Here is a 21792-nt window from a genome sequence, read left to right on the forward strand (position 1 = left end):
TTCCGTGTTGGTCCAGGCTGGTTAATACTGGTTAGAGCTGGTATAGTGCTGGTCTATCTGGTGACAGAACATGATTTCTCCAAGTGCAACATGTTCCTGGATGAATGTCTTTGTTGATCCTGGGGCAACATTTCAATTAACTAATCAGATTTGAGGGACAAGTTTCCAGTTTATGTCACATTTAGGCTCAAAACCAGGGTTAGGTGGCCCTACGCCAATGTTGTTCACATATCATTTCCCTCTGATTTTAGGGATAATTTATGGGTAGGGATAGGTTTAGGACTAAATTTTTGGACCGGAATGTTGGTCCAACAGCACTTCTGCTTCCCATGCTGGTGACCAGAAAACCAACAACCAGGATTCCATGCTCGTTCCAGCAGGCAAAACATAGCTTATGATGGTGACCAGCAATGCTGGATTTTTTTCACCAAGGAAGAACACTTTTATGGTGCTTCAGTCCTCATTCATTGTAGTTCAAATTAATTGTTTGCTCTACAAAGGCAAGAAAGTCTGGAAAGGTCATGAGGGTGAGCAAATGATGATAGAATTGTCATTTTGTGTGAGCTATTACTTATTAAAAGCAAAACAAAAAAAAATGCAGAGATCGGCAAACTGTAAAGTCAGGAATTTTTGTTGGCTTGAAAAATGTATGTAAATGTTATGTAGAACCATCTAGTAGAATATGTATGTATTGACTTGTATAGGTATTGATGTGGAATGCACATTTAAAAAAAAATCTTTTATCAATATCAAATTAATACATTTACAGAGACGTCCCAGCAGATGGCCTGCAATGAAATTTCGTCGAGGTTCTGGTCATCCAGCGTATGCAGAGGTAGAGCCTATGGGTCAAGAAAAAGAAGGCTTTATTGAATCAGAGCAGTGCTGAGATTTGACCTTTGACTTCTTAAGTCACACACAGCCCAGCAACTTTCTTGATGTCTTGCTACAAATTCACACATCTCAAATCATAAAGTTCCACCAACCACCGTGAACACTGATGAAACTGAAAACAGTGAGGGTGTGGTGTTTGATTGGAAGAGGCACCCACAAAACAAATGCTTGGATCCAGCTTTTAACTCTCAAAACAAAACAATCTACATTCAGTGGAAATATTCAGCAGCTTCTGATCGGTTCCTGACATGATGTAAGGAGCGGCTCTGGAAACCTTGATTGTACTGGATAAGGCTTTGACCTTTCACCCTCAAAATCGACATTGAACTGAAGGCAGTTACATTTAATTCTCTGATTTGATGTGCCTCTCAGAGATTTTTCTTGTCATGACAGTTTCTAAACTGCACATTCATTATATAGACCTTTATATATCTTCAAATGGGTTTTGTAGGGTTTTTATGTTTGTTTTCCTTTTTTTTTTTTTGGTCATATTCGCTTATGCTTTCATCCCTTTGATTTGAACTGATGTTTTGGAGTATGTTGGATGACTTTAGTTATAGATACTGTGCCTCTTTCTCTTGCTTAGATACAATTGGAAAATGTTCTGTGAACAAATGTGTCAACAGTATCGATTAACATTTTTCATCCATATTCCAACCATTCAGGACATTTTTGCACATATCCACTTAACGCACATATATTGCTTTTTTCTGGTATAATTTTTCCTCAACTTATGTCACTAATGCACATTTACAAGACAGGCGCTTGTGAGATTACGTGTGTGTGCGTCTTTGTTTTGATTTTTTTTTTTTTGTTGCTGTTTTTGTCGTAATATTGCGGTACATGATCCCTTACACAAATCATAGTTTAAATCAAGGATTTGGACTGATTTCCGATTGAAAGACAAGACAAGAGGTATCTACTGACAGCTGTCAGTCCTTAGCTGGACAGACATTGAGTTATTGTATAATATTTTATATAGAGCTTTCCTACTGATGTCAAGGTCACCACAGCAACAAAGATTAGAAGCAGTGTGTTTTTGAACTGCAATAATGAATTAATTTTGACTTAAATAATGTGGTTTATTACTCTACAGAAAGAGTAACAAAGAGCATCGCAACCTTGTATGATGAATATTTAGTATGTTCTAAATAATAAAAAAGGATTTTGCTTTTGAAGGTTTACAATATTTATCTTTATAAAACTGAATTAAGTATGGCACATTATATTATCTTCTCCTTTAAAAATGTCTCCTAAAGACATTTCAAGTATTGTGACCAAAGACATGTCATTACACACAAACAGAATATATAGAAAGAAAACAACTGGAAAACATTTCCTAAATACTGTACAACTGGTTGAGATGGACAGTAGTAGATATTTTTGTCTTCTGTTTGATTATTTCAGCAAACCTATGCATTGGGGCAGTTCCTGAAAGTTTAATTTCTTTTTTTTTGTTTTTTTTTATTTTGTTTTATTTTGCGTTTAATGCATGCATGCAAGGGAGATGTATTTATCTCTCTCTCTTTTTTTTATCCTCATAACAGGGTGGCTCACCAAATATCAAGGTCTAAATTCTATTTTTATCAACTTTCTCCACTGGAAGACCTGATTATTTTCAGCAAATGTAACCTGAATGTGTATGTAAGTGTGTGTATGACATTGAATCTATCTGAATGTATATGAGTGCACACTAATGTGAGGTCTGAAGTGGATGCTTATTTTGTGAAATAATCTCAAACAATATGTTTGTTGAATGAAATCAAGTTTCTGTTCAGCAGTGATGTCTGCTATCAGAAATCTGGGAAACAAACATATTAGCGACCTGCATTTTTGATAATCATAATCATCATGTTGTGCCACACATTGGGAGACAGTGAAATACACAATGCTGTAATCTGTGTACTCTTGTGTTACTACTGTCAATTTGATTACATAATAAAATTTGATTAAATAATAAAGTTGTTTAAACTGACAACTTTGTCTCATGCACCTGGTCGTCAAAATGAATTACTCCATTCCTGATTATGTTTTAAAGGCTATTATATAGGTATATTTATGCATATTTATAGTAACATCAAAGTAAATATGGCCAAATAATGGCATGGAACTGCACACACAATATATAAGTCAAATTGCGTTCTCCCATCTTATATATTTTTTCTCATCATGTCCCTTTAGGGGCTCCGTAGGATCCTATGTTCAGGGTTTGGGATTGGCATAGGGAGGTAGAAAGGGTTGCACTATAATTACAAATACATTCATTTGATAAAGTAAAGGTTTCAGTTACCAATGCCATTGTAGAAATGCTCAATTCACAATCAGCAGTGATTACTTTATTCCGAAAGAGTCCAATAGCGAGTAAAATTTCTACAGTTGCTTGTCATGTGATCTCCAATGTAAAATAAATCATATTAAAGGATTAGTTCACTTTCAAATTAAAATACAATACAATATAGTGCAAGTATATAACAATTAGTTCAAACTTTGGCCTGTGGAGGGCAGTAATACTCTTAGCAGTGTCTACAGTGCCAGAATGCTAATAGAGAAGAAGAAGAAGAGAGCTAGTTCAAGATGAGCATTTATGGTTAAAAACGTATATACAGGTGCTGGTCATATAATTAGAATATCGTGAAAAAGTTCATTTTTTTATTGTAAATTATTTTAAAAAATGAAACTTTCATTTATACTAGATTCCCTACATGTAAAGTAAAACATTTCAAAAGTTTTTTTTTTTTTTAATTTGTTGATTAGAGCGTACAGCTCATGAAAGTCCAAAATCCAGTATCTCAAAATATTAGAATATTTACATTTGAGTTTCATTAAATGACCATCCCTACAGTATAAATTCAGGGTATCTCTTGTTCTTTGAAACCACACTAATGGGGAAGACTGCTGACATGGCAATGGTCCAGGAGACAATCACTGACACCCTCCACAAAGAGAGTAAGTCACAGATGGTCATTACTGAATGGGGTGGCTGTTTACAGAGTGATGTTTCAAAGCATATTAAATGCAAAGTTGACTAGAAGGAAGAAATTGGGTAGGCAAAGGTGCACAAGCAACAGGGATGACCACAAGCTTGAGAATACTGTCAAGTAAAGCCGATTCAAACACTTGGGAGAGCTTCACAATGAGTCAAATGAAGCCAGAGTCAGCGCATCAAGAGTCACCACACTTGGACATCTTCAGGAAAAGGACTACCAAGCCACTTCTGAAACAGAAACAACATCAGAAGCATCTTACCTGGGCTAAGGAGAAAAAGAACTGGACAGTGAACAGTGGTCGAAAGTCCTCTTTTCAGATAAAAGTAAATTTTGCATTTCATGTTGAAATCATGGTTACAGAGTCTGACGGAAGACTGGAGAGGCACAGAATCCAAGCTGCTTGAACTCTAGTGGGAAGTTTCTGAAGTTAGTAATGATTTGGGGGGCCGTGACATCTGCTGGTGTTGGTCTATTGTGTTTTATCAAGTGCAAAGTCAATGCAGCCATCTTCCAGGAGATTTTGGAGCACTTTATGCTTCCATCTGCTGACAAGCTTTATGGAGATGCTGATTTCCTTTTCCAGCGGGACTTTAGCACCTGCCCACAGTGCAAAAACCACTTCCAAGTGGTTTGCTGATCATGATATTACTGTGCTTTATTGGCCAGCCAACATGCCTGACCCCTGAATCTATGGGATATTTTCAAGAGAAAGATGAGAAACAGTCGATCCAACAATATACAGATGATCTGAAGGCTCAATAGTGCCTCAGCAGTGCCACAGGCAGATCACTTCCATGCCACACTTCACTGATGCTGTAATTTGTGCTAGGAGCAAGTCATTTGCTGTAATATGTGCTGCCAACCAAGTATTGAGTGTACAAATGAACATACTTTAAAGAACTTGAACTTTTCTGTTTTGAAAATCTATTTTTGATTGATATAAGGAAATATTCTAATATTTTGAGATACTGGATTTTGGACTTGAGCTCATGAGCTGTACGCTCTAATCATCAAAATTTAAAAAAAAAAAAACTTTTGAAATGTTTTACTTTATATGTAGGGAATCTAGAATATATGAAAGTTTCATTTTTAAAAATAATTTACAATAAAAAAATTAACTTTTTCACGATATTCTAATTATATGACCAGCACCTGTAATTTTACATTTTTTTTAGAAAATGAGTGATAGTTTCTCTAGATAAGACCCTTATTTCTTGTCTGGGATCGCATAGAATGCTTTGAAGCTGCAATGAAACTGTAATTTTGACCTTCAACCATTTGGAGGCCATTGAAGTCCACTATAAGAAGAAAAATCCTGGAATGTTTTCATCAAAAACCTTCATTTCTTTTCGACTGAAGAGAGAAGGACATGAACATCTTGGATGACATGGGGGTGAGTAAATTATCAGGAAATTTTAATTTGAAAGTGAACTAATCCTTTAAGCTACTGATATTAGTGGCGTCGGCCTATTTATTTCTGTGCCTCTTCCTCTTGTTTGGATACAACTGGAAAATGTTCTGTGAACAAATGTGTCAATAGTATTGATTAACATTTTTCATATATTCCAACCATTTAGTACATTTTTGCACATATCCACTCAACGCACATATTGCTTTTTTTCTAGTATAATTTTTTCTCAACTTATGTCACTAATGCATATTTATAAGACAGGCGTCGGCCTGTTTATTTCAAGCAAGTGCATGATTTTCAGAAGTACTGTTATTTTCTTTATACGCAGAAAAATAATGAAGGCAACACTTCTGAAAACGAATATTTTTTTTATAATGTAACAGTACATGTAACTAGGAGTGAAAAGCATAAATTGTATAAAAAAATAAAATTAATTTTTACATCTCTTACGTCTATTACGTCATAGCTGTGACGCCACAGTCACGTGTCTCTCTGCCAGCGACCTCTGATTGGACGAGCAGTGTCAGCATAACTAGCACCAACTCAGTCAGTGTTTAGTTCATAAACATTTTTTCTTTTTATCTGCTTCTCAGTATAATTATCATATACTCAGCAGTTCTGAGGAAACCTCGCCTAATCTGTCTGGAGTTCCGGCTGAATGGCTGAAGCCTCCATTACAGGTACGTTAAGCGGTTATGGCTAACGTTGCTCGCCTCACAACGGCTAGCTGTAGTGAAGTGTGTGTGTGTATTGACAAATGTGACGGTGAATTCAGCCTTTTATATCAGCAATTTCTCAGTATTTCAGAAAATAAAATAAAGAGACGTTTTGTAACATCTTTACGTGATTTATTTCACAGTTTAGAGAATATTTTACCAGTCATTGTCACGTGGAAGGAAGTTGGTTAAGTTAAAAGCACGTAAGAGTTTCAGTAAATATGAATCATATTTCCATCTGGTCGATACTCGACAGATCTTCTAACAGTAGAGAGAAAATCAGGTGATAGGCTTCTTTGCCATGTGACGTTACAGCTTGTTGCAAAAAAAGCTGTGTCAGTAGTGTACATAATGTCCAGTGCCTACAAAGCATTCAGTCATGGCTATATAGATAATGCTATAGTAATAAAGTCAAAGGGTGAAAAAATGATCCTGTTAACCGTTTGTCTTCACATTTAGACGCATCAAAGTTGAATCCAGAGTCTGCTGAGTTTGTACCGCAAGCTAAATCCAAGCAGCCTCACTCCAGGAGAAGTTACAGACAGCTGGACCACAGTCAGGACTGGAGGGCTCAACATGTTAGGCCTCATCATCACTTTAGGCAGTTCAGCGAGACTGATCACACTCAAAATGAGTTTGAAAACCCTGCCGACAATATATTACCCCCTCCTGAACTTGCCACCAGAGGAGGCCTAAGAGGTAGAGGCAGAGGAGGAAGACCAAGAGGAGGACGAGTAGATGGTAGGCGCAATAATGATCGTCACCCCCAGAGTGAAAGATGGACAAAACCTGGAAGTGATAGCGACTGCTCAGGATGGGAACGTGGAGCTGGTGGTCCTAAGCATTCCAACACACCCCCTTCTAACAGATCGACAGATGAGGAGAAGAAGGAAAAAATAACCATGGAAGCAGAGGTTACTAAGTCTTATCGAGACAGCCGAAGAAAGAATCCTAATAAAGTGAGAGCTGAGACATCAATAAAGGAGCTTCTGCCCAGGGATAGGGAGGAGAACCAGGAAAATCAGGCTGCTGGAGGAGAAGCAAAGCCTGCAGCAGTTTATGAACATCCAGAGCCTGAGCAGAGGAACCATAAGGGATGGAGAGGTGGAGACCGCCGCATGCAGCCCAGTTCCCGGAGGAAAGGAACGACCCTCAACCATGGGATTGAGGGTAACTGGAGAGAAAGAGAACCTGCTCAGATCAGAGAGGAGGAGAAGAGAGGTGCAGAAGGTGATGGTGGAAGACATGAGGAGTCCAACAGGAACAGAGAAGGTGCGAGAGGGAAACGGCCACTGCTGCAAAATCCTGGGCCGAGGAGAGGTGGAGGTCCTGAGCGAAGAACAGGACCGGTGAAGCGCATGGAGCCTCCCAAAAGCAAAGAAACACAGACAGGTGATGTGCTTTTTTTGTTGGGCACCTTCTTTACAAATGATTGTCATTTCTCTAGAACCTACAGTTACAGTGCTCCCTGTTTGTAAATACTTGGTATTATAAATAAAGGACATGTTTGCTGATTTTTAACCAGCTTTGTATTGTTGCATAGTCGGTATTATATAAATGATCAATGTGTACTCCTCCTCCATGTTACCTGTTGTCAGATCTACCCATTTATTTGACACAAATCATGTCATCATACGGCAGACTTTTGACAGCGCCCCCGGGCTTTTGTTACAACTAAAGAGTGTATTTCTGCATTTTGGCAGTCAGGTGGACAGAGGGGCAGTGCACAGTGCATTATGGGTGTTGAAGTTTTCCTACCGTTATGGTAAAAGGAAATGCAGCAGCCCTATTTTTCTATTTTCTCTAGTCACCGATTTAAAAAAAATGGCTTTATTTAAAGCCCATCTTGACAACTGTGAATTACCCCTTTTAATAATGGACAAATTTCTGAGTCTGACACTATTTCTGTGTCTCTGACAAGCTTTTTAACATCATCTTCAACACTGTTTGTGTGTATATTTATATAGGTTGTCTAATTGAGCAGCTGACGGAGGAAAAGTATGAGTGCATGGTCTGTTGTGAAGTTATTCGGGTCATGGCTCCAGTTTGGAGCTGTCAGAGCTGTTTCCATGTATTCCACCTTAACTGCATTAAGAAATGGGCTCGATCTCCTGCATCTCAAGCTGATGGTATGTTAATCGCCTCTCACCTCTAAATAGCTGCATTTAGAAGAGTCCCGCTTAAGACTGCATATGTGCAATGGCAGGACCAACCTGAAATATGCTCAAGGCATATTAATGTAAGAAGCAACATTTATGAAACAGGTTATGTCAGATTTTGTTTATTTGAAATATGTAATTTTTGATGAGCAATTTGAGATTTCAATATTTCCCCATTTAAAGTCGATAGGAGTTGGTCCTGTATGCCCGAAATAGCTGCCTGGAGTTACTGCAAATATGTCCACAAAGTGACCTGACTTTCATTGAAAGGGACTTTAACATTACTATACTGGTATACAATTTAAAAAAACAAATGCCAAATACAGTGGGCGTACCCTCAGCAGTGTCCATTATACTACAATAACCATAATTTATTAACAAATTTAAATGGTTCAATATTTACAGATGGCACTGAAGGTTGGCGTTGTCCTGCATGCCAGCATGTGGCACTGAAGGCCCCAAATGTGTACACCTGCTTCTGTGGTAAGATTATTATGTGTTCTGCTCCCCACATGATGTTTTGTCTGAATATTTTGAAGTTTGTGACATGAGAATTTCATTTTAATGGACAGGGAAGGTGACCAATCCTGAGTTTCAGCGCACTGAGATTCCTCATAGCTGTGGAGATATGTGTGGAAAAAAGAGGAGTGGAGCGGATTGCAATCACCCTTGTAACATGTAAGAGTCCAGCATCACACAACCATGTAAATCTGAAAAATAGACTAGTGGGTTGTTTTTGAATGTATAAAGTGTCATGTAAACACCCCCTAAATGTGTGGTCACATTTTCTGTTGATAATTGGCAAATTTCAGTAGGAATACATCATGCTATCGGGAGTTTTGTGTGAGGGTGAAAAAGTTCTCCTCACAGATTTCGCTTGCATTCAAGTTGGTCAAACAAATGTGCTGTGTTGACCAATAGAAAACTGCTTAGTTTGATAGTGACTTCTGTGTTAGCGGTAATTTATTCATTTCTGCACTACTGACAATAAACAGTGAAACCAGATTTAATATACACGGCTTTCTTAAAGGATCAGTTCACTTCAGAATTAAAATGTCCTGATAATTTACTCAGTCCCATGTCATCCAAGATGCTAATGTTTTATGTTTTTCTTTCTTCAGTTGAAAAGAAATTATGAGGAATATTATTTTTGAGGACACCATTCTAGGATTTTTCTCCATATAGTGGACTTTAACAGCTGTCAACGGGTTGAAGGTCCAAATTACAGTTTCAACGCAGCATATATATATATATATATATACTTTAGATACAAATGCTCATCTTGTGATATGCCACGCATACAGCAGTAGGGTGAAAAACTCCATCTCATTTTCTCCTCCAACTTGAAAATCGACATCGTTGTTTTACCTTTTTTTTTTTTTTTTTTTTTTTTTTCCTTTAAAAAAATGTTCGCTGTGTAAACATTTGCTTGGTACTTCCGCCTACGTCACGTGTAACCTTTCCAACATGATGATCGCATCGCAGAGCTAGTGCAAGACGAGCATTTGTGGTTAAAAAGTATATGCATTTTTATTTATTTTAGAAAATGACCGATTGTTTCTCAAGATATGACCCTTATTCCTCTGCTGGGATCGTGTAGAACCCCTTGAAGCTGCATTTAAACTGCAATTTGGACCTTCAAACCATTGGTAGCTGTTAAAGTCCACTATATGGAGAAAAATCCTGGAATGTTTTACCTTAATTTCTTTTTGATTGAAGAAAGAAAGAAAGACATAAACATCTTGGATGACATGGGGGTGAGTAAATTAGCAGGAAATTTTAATTCTGAAATGAACTAATCCTTTAAGAGTGATTACTCAACTAGTCATTCAGGTAACTCACTTTCTTTTTAAATTGTTTGCACATCTGTAATATTGTGTAATGACATTGGTCTTTCTTGCATGATAAGACTTTCTCTTGCACTTTGTAGCTTGTGCCATCCTGGGCCCTGCCCACAATGCCCGGCTTTTATCACCAAGTCCTGCATTTGTGGGAGAATGAGGTACTAATAACTATTTCCAATGAACTATGTATGCAATAATTTACCCAAATATATGCAGGCAAAACAACAGCGTTTTCTTGTCTGTGCAGTAAACAGGTGCGTTGCAGTCAGGCAGGACCTTTGCTTTGTGAAGAGGTCTGTGGGGCTCTTCTGAACTGCTCGCAACACACCTGTGCCCAGGTGTGCCACTCAGGGTCATGCCAACCCTGCCAATTTCGTGTCCAGCAAGGTAAGTACATTAGTCCTTGTGAAATTTCTATTTAGAAATAAGTCTATTTAGTCATCTAATTTTATACATTGTAATTCTCCAGCAATGTCTTTGTACTCTTTCAGCCTGCTTTTGTGGTGTGGCGTTCAGAGAGGTGGCATGTGGAACTGATCGTGAGAATTTTGATGGATCAGGATATTTCTCCTGTTGCAAGCCCTGTGGAAAGTACGTACTAACGTAAAATCTCCTCACTTGTCAATGTATGAAATTAATAATTTTACAAGTTTGCTGTATGCGGAGCCTTGATATCAAACTTACCTTGTGTTTTTAGACTTTTTTTAATAATGTGTTCATTAATTATTTTTGGCCTGTTTGACCTTTTACTTTTGGTTATTTTCTAAAGACATTTGTATTCATTAATTTTGCATGCATTCTCAGTAAATGTTTGTGAGCTCTTATCTCTCAATCTGTTGCTCTAGGATGCTAGACTGCCAGTCTCATCGCTGTCAGCAGCCATGCCACCCTGGGCAGTGCCAGCCATGTGCACTCAGCCCCAAGCTGGTACGCTATTGTTCATGTGGACAGACTCCACTCTCTAAGCTTTTAGAGCTCGGCTACCCAGAGAGAAAGACCTGTACTGACCCCATCCCCTCCTGTGGCAAGACTTGCAACAAGCCACTGCCATGTGGAGATGCTGGTATGGGCCTTTTTTTTTTTATACATAAATTGAATACTTTTGAAAAAAAAAATTATTTTTCTGATCTTGGTTAAAGTCACCATGAAATCAAAATCAACAGAGCCTATTTTGTATGGAATATAAAATGTTTATTATAAATGATCTATGCATGTAATTTTTTTTTTTTTTTTTTAATGAATGTACCCTCTTAATATTTCATCAAAAACATTTACTTCCCCTACCTCTTACAACAACTCTTCTCTGATGATGTGCACCAATAATTCCTCCCCTCCAGCAACCTGTCACTCACAGGAGATCGAAGCAATTAGCAAATGATAATGATCAAATCAATTCCAATGGACAAAATCAAGTTCTGCCCTACATTTTTTTTTTTTTTTTTTCTCATTCCAGAAGCCGTTTCACTCAGATATACCTCACTATAGGAAAGAAAAGGTTTTGAGAAACCTGTTTGAAAACAGCTAGCAGAGTATTCTTGAGTCATACACACATTTATATAGTTTATGACTTAGTTATAAGTCAACAAAGTCTACATTTTATTGACATCTTGTTACAATATATTGGCAGAATATTAAATATTTACATTTTTGCTTATTTCAAACTCAATGAAAGTGTGTGTTTAGAGTTGGGAATAAATACTTGACATTTTCATTGTCTTACATAAGCATAAAGTGTAACATTTTCAACACAAAACTGTTCAAAATTCTTATTTCTTTTTTATTTCTTATTTCTTGATCTGCTGTAGATTCTGTCCACTTGTGTGAAAAGCTCTGCCATGAGGACAGCTGTGGGCCATGCTCTTTGACATCCTCTATTAAATGCAGATGTGGCAGTAATAGCAAGGTTGGACGGCTATTGTACAGTTGCACAAAAGTCAAAGAAGTTTTGAAAACTGAAAATGTAATTCATACTCTGTTCTGTTTTTATAGGAAGTTCCTTGTGCAGTGATTCAGACTGAAGGTAAGGTTTGTGTGATTGTGGGACAACAGGGTGGTTATTTATGTAATTAACACTTTGTAACACATTATATGTAGTATCCAGAGTAGCAATTGTAATGCTAATGGGTTAGTTCACCCAAAAATTAAATTTCTGTCATTAATTACTCACCCTCACATCGAAACCTGTAAGACCTTCGTTCATCTTCAGAACACACATTAAGATATTTTTGATGAAATCCAAGAGGCCCAGAAAGGTAGTAAAGACATTGTTAAAAATAGTCCACGTGACTGCAGTGGTTTAACCTTAATTTTATGAAGTGACGAGAATACTTTTTGTGTGCAAAAACAAAACAAAAATAATGACTTTATTCAACAATTTCCTCTCTGGCAGTCTCCTACACTGTTTACGTTGTATAGACAGTGCAGTGCTTCCATATTCTACGTCAGTCTCTCGGATTTCATCAAAGATGAACGAAGGTCTTATAGGTGTGGAATGATATGAGGGTGAGTAATTAATGACAGAAATGTCATTTTTTGGGTGAACTAACCCTTTAATGTACTGTCCTCTACAGAGGACATGGTGTTTACCTGTGAGAAACGCTGCATCAAGAAGCGCTCTTGTGGCAGGCACAAGTGTGGAGAGTTGTGTTGTGTGGTGAGCCTTTTATATTTTCATCAATGTTTTGTCTTGGTGCAAGAATACCAAGGGAGTTTTAAGTAAACATTCTATCTCTTTATCAGGATATGGAGCATAAGTGCTCAATGATTTGTGGCTACAAGCTCAATTGCGGTCTACACCGATGTCAGGACCTTTGTCACCGTGGCAACTGCCAGCCTTGTTGGCAAACCAGTAAGCTTTAGCACCAGGGTGATGCTCATGTATTGAATCTTTCCTTAAAGAACCTGGCCTTCAAAAACATCTTTATGTATGTCCATCCCTTTTCTTCATATCAGCATTGTGTGTTTTTTTTCTAAGGTTTTGACGAGTTGGCATGCTACTGTGGGGAGACTGTGCTCTTCCCGCCCATCCCTTGTGGAACCAGACCTCCTGAATGTAAAAACTTGTGCACCCGGAGTCATGATTGTGATCATCCAGGTACTCCTGCCTTCTCAGACAATCACAGATATTCTCAGTAACATATATATGTGAAGATAGATAGATTTATACTAGGGGTGTAACGGTACCCAAACATGACGATTCGGTACGTACCTCGGTTTTGAAGTCACGGTTCAGTACAGCAGGGCAGAGGAAACTAAACATAAAGTGTAAAAAGTGTTTTTTTTTTTTTAAACAAATGTGTCTGTGTTTAAATAAATTCATTTATAATTATAATTTTCTTAAAGGATTAGTTCACTTTCAAATGAAAATTACCCCAAGCTTCACTCACCCTCACGCTATCCTAGGTGTATATGACTTTCTTCTTTCTGATGAACACAATCAGAGAGAAATTAATAAATATCCTGACGCATCCGAGCTTTATAATGGCAGTGGGCGGGATCAACGAGTATGAGCTGAAGAAAGTGCTTCCATCCACATCCATCCATCCATCATAAACATATTCCACACGGCTCCGGGAGGTTAATAAATACCTTCTGAAGCGAAGCGATGCGTTTGTGTAAAATAATATCCATATTTAACAAGTTATGAAGTCAAATATCTAGCTTCCTCCAGACCGCCTTCCGTATTCAACTTACGAAGAAAGTGTAAAACTCTCACAGTTCAAAAAGCTTACGCTACATCCTACGCCATCCCTATTGAGGTTTCGGAAAAAGCTTAACTGACGTGACGCCAGTTCTGTTTTTTTCTGTAAGTTCAAGTTAAGTTAAGGAATGTGGATCGCCTGTGACTGACTGTATTCATCGGGTTCAGGATGAATACATGTACCGTTACACCCCTAATCCATACACACATATATGATTGATTATGAAAGTTGTCAGTCTGTATGTTCCTACCCTTGACATTTTTCAGTTCAGATACAATTCAGATACACTACTGTTCAAAAGTTTGGGGTCAGTAAGATTTTTTTTTTTTTTTTAAAGGCTTATGCTCACCAAGGCTGCATTTATTTGTTTAATACTTATTGTAAAATATTTTTAAAATTAAAATAACAGTTTTCTATTTTAATATACTTTATGATGCAATTTATTTCTATGATGGCAAAGCTAAATTTTCAGCAGCCCTTTCCTCCAGTCTTCAGTGTCACAAGATTCTTCAGAAATCATTCTAATATGAGGATTTGCTGCTCAAGAAATATTTATTCTTATTATAAATGTTGAAAACAGTTTTGCTGCTTAATAATTTTGTGGAAACTGTTCATTAGATTCATTGATAAATAGAAAGTTCGAAAGAACAGCATTTTTTATATATATATATATATATATATATATAATATAGAAATCTTTTCTAACCATGTTAAAGTCTTTATTTTCAACTTAATGCTCCCCTGCTTAATGAAAGAGCTTAATTTTTTTTTTTTTAACTTACTGACCCCAAACTGTTAAAGTTATATGAATTGTAAAGGTGCAGCTGATGGTTGTGTTTATATGATTTTCCCATAGTGTTCCATTCATGCCATAGTGAGGAAAGATGTCCTCCCTGTACCTATCTCACTAAGAAGTGGTGCATGGGTAATCATGAGGTAAAAAGACATTTTTAAAACAAGCCAGTCTTCATATATTTTTTTTAAATTACATTTTTAAGCATAGCATGTAAAAGGTGGGTAGTTTTAAATGCATTGAATATCCCATCAAAATAATTTATTCAAGGAAAGTTCCAAATCTTCCAAATCATCTGCATTTTCACATTTCTCCCTAGCAAAGGAGTAATATCCCATGCCACCTGCAGGACATCTCGTGTGGTTTAGTATGTGATAAGCTGTTACCCTGCGATTCTCATCGGTGTAAGAGGATATGCCACCGCGGGGAATGCCAGGCAGAGGGAGAGTGTAAGCAGCCATGCACTCATCCTAAACCTGGCTGTGGGCACCCCTGTGCTGCTCCCTGCCATCCGGGAATCCCCTGTCCACCCAATATCTGCACTGCCAAGGTACAGACTTTCTCTCTTCCTAAATCTACTCAGTGGGTTACTGATAGAACATGCAGTTATTGCTCAAAGCGGCCCTTTGTTTCCTCAGCTGTAGCCTGATCTGATTACTTTGATTCCTCAGCTGCAGGGTGGTCTGGCATGTGCTCACAGACCAATTTTATAGGTTATTTTAAAGTATTGGGATGAAGCAGTGTAAATTATGGTTTGTTAAAGCTTGTCATAATTAATCTTCAGATGATTTGTTGTTTTCAAGTGTAGAAAACAGATCAAAAGAGCAGAATATCTGTACACATTGATTATTTACCAAAAAAGAATCAAAATGGTGAGTCTTACATTATAGTCACACTTATTTCCCATTTTCAATCCCTAGGTGGCACTGCAGTGTGACTGTGGCCGCAAGAAAGAGACTGTCCCTTGTGCTGATGCAGCCAGTTCCTACCAAAGGTTAAAACTCAGCATGCTATCAAAGCATTCATAGACATTCAGTGTAATATAGTATAGTTGTTAAGCTTTATGTTGATAATTTGGCTGAATCACCAGCAGTTTCTTTTCTTTCTTATTCCTTTTTTTCCCGCTAAACACTGATGGTTGTACAGTCACAGCAAGTTGATACATCTAAAATGAATGATATACATTTGTAAATAAGACTGCAGCTAACAGTGTCAAACATTCTTGTTGATCAGAGGTCAATTTTCATCTCTATATTCTGCAGATATGCAGCTATTTCCGTGGCCAGTAAGCTGTCAGATATGCAGCTGGGAGAGTCTGTTGACATTGGACAGCTTACAAAGAAGGAGCAGAAAAAGGCCAGGTATACTAAAGCTTGCACAACTGCTTGTTTTTATCAGTCGTCCAGAAGAGTAGTCTGTGGGTCACTGTTTACCTTATGTAAATGACAGAATAAGTGATCTTTGCTTCTTCTGACAAGTTCAAAAGAGAGCAGGGAACTTAACATTCACCAGACACAAAATCAAGTAAAAATGATTTTGGTGATTTAAATACATTTCCAGAGGCTGTTAATTTCAAAACTTCATTGTAATACATTGTTTAAAATAAATGAAGAAAATCTTTCTTATAGTAACTTTTACCTCAGAAGTTGGAAGTATGTGTTGTTAGTAATACGATTCAGTTGTGGAGTAACCTTTTTATTTTGACGTTCTCTTATTCAGATTGGAGTGTGATCAAGAGTGTGCTACGCTGGAGAGGAACAGGTGATCTTAAATAAAATCTGCCTTTTTCATCTTTATTTACACATCCCTCTATCTGTGCCTGTATATATTTCTAGATGTGTCTATGTGGCTGCGCTGTTTTTGATGTTTTCTCTTTTGCCTCTAGACGGCTGGCTGAGGCCCTGCAGATTGATCAGTCAGTGGATCCCTTCAACAAGTCACTGCCTTCCAAATTTACTGACTCTCTCAAAGAGGATGCAAGGTGGTTCACATTCTAAAATAGTGCAAGAATGCATCAACAGCACATAAATATATGGCATGGTAGTATGAGACATCACGATGAAGGCACCGATCATTTTACTGAAATACTTCTGTTGCATTCTTGAAAGCAGCCTTGCAGTTTGATTCACTACACTTTGAAGGTTCTATTGCTTGTACAAACTATACAGGACTGTTTTCAAAAGGATCCATGCTCCAAACATAGAAATTGGGATCATATCCTGTTTTTAAAATGAACAAATTCTTATCTTTTATTTTCTTGTCTCGTGGCTCAACATTAGTAGTAACTGTCCACTAAAGCATTGGCAGTAGAGTTTGGGTTATTGTACACATTTGCTTTGACAGTTTAAAGAAAAACTGCAGAATATATACACAAATGTTAAATGTTTAGTCTACTACAGAGCTACGTGAAGGCCTGAACACTCACACTTAGGATTTTTTTTTTTTTTTTTTTTACAGGAAAGATTTCAAGTTTGTCAATGAAATTGAGGAAGAGATTAAAAATTTAGTAGAACTGGCTAATAAGGTAAGATTTACACTAATAATCACTTCATAAATAGTTCTTTAAAATCGACTACCCAAACACATCATTTTTAGAGCTCTGTAATTGTGTTTTTCCTCAGGGTAAACAATCTAAAAGGAGTCACTGTTTCCCACCTATGAAGCGTGAACACCGGAGAATTATCCATGAGCTAGCTGAGGCATATGGTGTGGAAAGTGTCAGCTATGATAGCGAACCCAAGCGTAATGTAGTGGTCACTGCCATCAGGTCAGCAGAAACTATACAATTTTAGATTAGGCATTTAACTGTAATATTGAAAACTATTCTTTTGGTAAGCATAAAAGCAAACACAAGTAAACTTAGAGGATGTCTCTCAGTTAAACATATGCCCTGTTGGTAGCATTGTGTACTTTTGAACACGATTGTTTTATATGTTGTGTTTTCAGGGGGAAAGCAGCATGTCCCAACACTAGTCTGGCAGCTTTGATTGAAAGGGAAACTGTTACCAGAGCCCCTCCTCCGATTGCCCACATCAAACAACACAACAGCAAGTACGTTCACACACATCTCACCACTACACGACTGTTCAAAAGTTTAGCATTTGTAAGAATTTTTTGTTTCGTTTTGTTTTGGTTTTTAAAAGAGGTTTCTTATGTTCACCAAGGCTGCATTTATTTGATCAAAAATACAATACAAATAGTAATATTGTGAAATATTTCAATTTAAAGTAAGAGTTTTCTGTTTGAATATATTTTAAAATGGAATTTATTCATGTGATGGAATTTTCAGCATCATTACTCTAGCCTTCAGTCACATGATCCTTCAGAAATCATTCTAATGTGATGATTTGGTGCTCAAAAAACATTTCTGATTATTATCAATGTTGAAAACAGTTGTTTCCTAATATTTTTGTTGAAATGTTTTTTTTTTTTTTTTTTTCCTCCAGACTCAATGATGAATAGAAAGTTCAAAACAACAGCATTTATTTGCAATAGAAATTGTTTGTAACATTATAAATGTCTATACTGATGCATTTCATGCGTCCTTATTGAATAAAAGTATTAAAAGAAATCTTAATCACCCCAAACATTTGAACTGTAGTGTATATATGATTACTCTATAAGGCCCTATCATAAATTATGAGTATGATTATTCATATGAGCTTCTGATACTGTTATGATGTGGACTGTTTAAAGTCCTCTGGTAAATCAACAGTTTTGTCATTCATAGTAAATAATATTGGTATAGCCTGGACAGATGTTCTCCCCCATTCATTTTGTGGATTAATGTAATATTTTGTTGAGTGTAAAGTGTATCATAACTAATAAAGTTATTTATTCACATTTGTTTCAGGGCTGAAAATAGTAACGCTTGGATGAAACCATCTAAAGAGGAGCCCACAGTTGATTATTTTGATGTGCAGGATTGAAATGAAGTTTTGAATGGTCATTGTAAAAATAATCACAAAATAAAACTGTCCAAAGTCCATAGACTTCTTTTCACTATAGCGTCACAGTTCTGAACACAAAGAAAGTGAGAATCTAGAGCTGTTAAAAACACATTGAAATACTGGATGTATTTGCAGTGTTGGGGTAACGCATTACAAGTAATGATAGCACTTTATCTCACAGTCCTGTTTTGCATGTACATACTATGTACTTATTGTAGTAATGACATTAACTGGGTAATAACTAGGTACTAACCCTGTACCTATCCCTAAACCAAACATGTAGTTACCTTACATTACTCAGTACTTTTGTGAGTAAGTACACTGTAAGTACATTGAAAGTGCATGTACTGTAAAATAAAGTGCAACTCAAGTAAATATGGTGCATCTGTAATGCCTTTGCACTACATTTTAATTTGAACTATTTAGTGTTCTATATAGTTTGAATGTGTGTAGTATGAATGTAATCTGAAAGTACTACCAGAAATTGTATTATTGTATTATATCTCTTACCATTGGAGAAACTGTAACCGCTAACGAAATCACGAAATCTCAGCCTGTCGTGTAATGGCCTCTGGTATCCTTCCCTGCGTACCGCCACAGCCGGAGCGTTAGCATTAGCCGATACGTTTTTTTGGCTAAAGGTTGCAGGCTTGCCTTCCAGTGCATAGACATTATTATGATGTCTATGTTCCAGTGGCTTTGGTACTACATGTTGCACCATGTTGTCATTATCACGTGACCTACCAGCGTTAGCTGTGTCGCTTCACCTCCATTCATAAGTCATCTCCCGTGGTCTCATGGGATAGTAAAGTGTCCAGCGCATACTCACTTCAACAACTTTTGATTTGTCCTTTACAACAAACTAAACGTAACTATTTACACATGATAATCAGTGTTGGCAGTCTAGAAATGATACTTTATTTTTTAATAAATGATATTTATTTTATAAAATGATATTTATGATATTTATTTTATTATATAAAAAAGGCAAATCTTGTTAGCAGGTCCTCAACCGAAGCTCAAGCTCAACACGTCACTACAACGGTAATCTCTAAAAAACATTTACATAATAGAACATTAAACTGTAAGAAGTCTCCATATTCTCATCTTTCTAAAAATGCAAAAAATAACACCTTTTCAACATTTACTCTCCCAATTTAGCCTGGTGCAAAGCATGATGGGAAGTGAAAGTCTAACATGTTACTTCATGTTAGTTCTAGTAACGATTTACTAATTTGAATTCAGACATATTACTCTGTTGCTGCCCTTTTTTCCCTTTTTTTTTAATGCTATATATAATAGGGAAGTATTCAATTTCGGACTAAAGTAACGCATTACTTGTTTATTTAAAACTAAATGTCTTAGTTACTTTTTCAAATAAGTAACGCAAGTTACCCGTCCCTGTGTTGAGAGAAATCAGGACTAAATGTGAGCATGCATTTGCTCATCTCACTTCTACAAAAACAGATTCAGTATTGAATAAAATGAATAAAAACTGAAATGCAAATTCAGAATATTACGCAAACTGCAATTAAATGTTAAATATAAATATACTTTTTTGTATTTATTCTCACTTTATTAGCCAGTGTCTTTGCTGCTAACGTTCGATGATCCAATTCAACCATTCTACTAAGTAAAAATTACTTTAGATAAATATCATATTTGTCTTTTTTTATTAGTTTTTACTTTCTTCTCCTGCATCCTTTTCTTCTGCAATCCAGAATGTCAGCACAGCTGTAATATTTATTTGAGCTGTGCCCTCTACTGTACAGACGTGAATTTGCATTTCCTTCTGCCTGAGGCTTATTCCTTTCACTCTTGGTGTGAAAGGGCCTTTACAATTGCAGTTTGTTATTATAAAACAAACAAGCAAGCCTAGCCCAGATGAGAAAAAGTAACGCAAAGGTAACCTAACGCATTACTTTCCATAAAAAGTTACTTTTTTGGGGCAGAAACGCAATATTGTAATGCATTACTTTTAAAAGTAACTTTGTGATGATAGACAATTAAGTGTCAGGAGTGACTCAGAGTGAATGTTAATGGAGCAAAGATGGACATAAGTGTTAGGAAGATTGTTAAAGAAGCTGAAAATAACTGCATAATCAATAAATACTTCTGAAAGCACACATTTAATTTAAGTGTGAAATTGTGCTCAACAGTAGTTATGGCTCAAACCTGTGTGTCCATGCATTTTCTGCTTTCCAGGCTTCAGGATTATCTGCTTTCTCATCCCAACAGGAATTCTATTATGTTCCATCATAATTTAGTGATGTCAACATCCATTTATATCAAGATACATATTAATGTTTATGGACAGTTTCTCCTGAGGATGATATTGACAGTAAGGTGCTTGAATGTTGGTCTCTCATTGTTCAGTGAGTGTGTGGTGGAACAAAATTACAAAATGAAGGGCCTCTGCTGCTGGACCCTTGTACTGCAAGATGCCTGGACAGAGGGGGAAAAAAAGAGGAAAGTACCAAATAGAATCTTTAGAAAACGTTTAAATCAGTAAATTTCGTCATGGTTCATTTACTCGCCCTCATGTCATTCCAAAACTGTATGAACTTTTTTCTTCTGTGGAACTAAAAGAAGAATATCGAACTGCCAGTAACCGTTTTGGTCGCCACTGATTAATTTGTATGGACATAAACATCTGTTATGTTCCATAGAAGAAAGTCCTATAGTTTCAGAACACCATGATGGTCAGTAATTATCAGAATTCACATTTCTGAGTTTAAATATCACTTATAATCTTATATTAATAATAATTACACATATTAACCCCTTTTAAGAGCTCTTGTCGGCGTCACAAGTTTATAGACGCCGGTTATAGTAAGGGGGAAGACCACTTATATATGACAAGTAGTCTTTGTAAACTTGTTTAATCTGCCATCATTTCTTCACTCTCATCTTCTTATGCAGAGATTTGGCGGACTTTTCATACGCATGTTGCTTAATATATTAGGCCTGTTCAACAAAGTTCCGACTGTATTCCAGCAGCCCGTTAGACTGACTGACTGTAACGGCGCGCAGGGAGAGGAGCGCAATTTGATGACGCTCCCTCCAAATCCCCGAGTTTTATTCGAAGCAGCGGTGGACAGGACGCGCCTGCGCCTCAGCGCTCACCGTCTCTGGCTGCATCCCCTCCTCACTCCGCTGCCTCTCTCTCCACACTGACTGTCCAGTCACTCCAGCACCGAGCAACAGGGAGTGTGTGCTTCTGATTTAAGCTATCAAGAACTTCATCTCCATCGCTCCTCATCCGCTTCTTCATCTGTCGTCCGCTGCCCTTTAGCGACCAACCGGCCACAGTAACCATCTGCCATGGAGAGGAAGG

At 37.1% G+C, this 21792-nt stretch overlaps 3 protein-coding genes across 4 annotated transcripts in view; all 3 read left to right on the forward strand.

The window, feature by feature from the left end:
* Positions 1-2869, forward strand: part of plxdc2b (plexin domain containing 2b) — a 73412-nt gene extending 70543 nt beyond the window's left edge. Inside the window, exon 14 of the mRNA XM_048184728.1 lies at positions 770-2869. Within this exon, the coding sequence (XP_048040685.1) occupies positions 770-889 (120 nt within the window). The 3' untranslated portion in view covers positions 890-2869. The remainder of the gene's footprint in view (positions 1-769) is intronic.
* A 2903-nt stretch (positions 2870-5772) lies between these two features.
* On the forward strand, positions 5773-18491 carry nfx1 (nuclear transcription factor, X-box binding 1). Of its 2 annotated transcripts, none has more exons than XM_048184729.1 (24): positions 5773-5972; positions 6468-7400; positions 7976-8137; positions 8573-8650; positions 8740-8845; positions 10098-10169; positions 10259-10398; positions 10503-10602; positions 10857-11074; positions 11817-11914; positions 12001-12031; positions 12582-12664; positions 12751-12859; positions 12986-13105; positions 14569-14648; positions 14825-15055; positions 15426-15499; positions 15768-15866; positions 16225-16266; positions 16391-16486; positions 16963-17029; positions 17127-17272; positions 17452-17556; positions 18359-18491. In XM_048184729.1, exons 1-24 carry the CDS (start codon positions 5951-5953, stop codon positions 18432-18434), a joined length of 3288 nt encoding a protein of 1095 aa, XP_048040686.1. In that variant the 5' UTR covers positions 5773-5950; the 3' UTR covers positions 18435-18491. The 2 variants fall into 2 exon arrangements, with proteins under 2 accessions (XP_048040686.1, XP_048040687.1); XM_048184730.1 differs by lacking the exon at positions 18359-18491 and adding an exon at positions 17952-18351.
* A 2488-nt stretch (positions 18492-20979) lies between these two features.
* Positions 20980-21792, forward strand: part of smarcd3b (SWI/SNF related, matrix associated, actin dependent regulator of chromatin, subfamily d, member 3b) — a 48762-nt gene continuing 47949 nt past the window's right edge. The window contains exon 1 of the mRNA XM_048184735.1: positions 20980-21791. Within this exon, the coding sequence (XP_048040692.1) occupies positions 21780-21791 (12 nt within the window). The 5' untranslated portion in view covers positions 20980-21779. The remainder of the gene's footprint in view (position 21792) is intronic.

The sequence above is a fragment of the Megalobrama amblycephala genome, linkage group LG3 (assembly GCF_018812025.1).
Source record: "Megalobrama amblycephala isolate DHTTF-2021 linkage group LG3, ASM1881202v1, whole genome shotgun sequence".
Lineage (NCBI taxonomy): Eukaryota > Metazoa > Chordata > Actinopteri > Cypriniformes > Xenocyprididae > Megalobrama > Megalobrama amblycephala.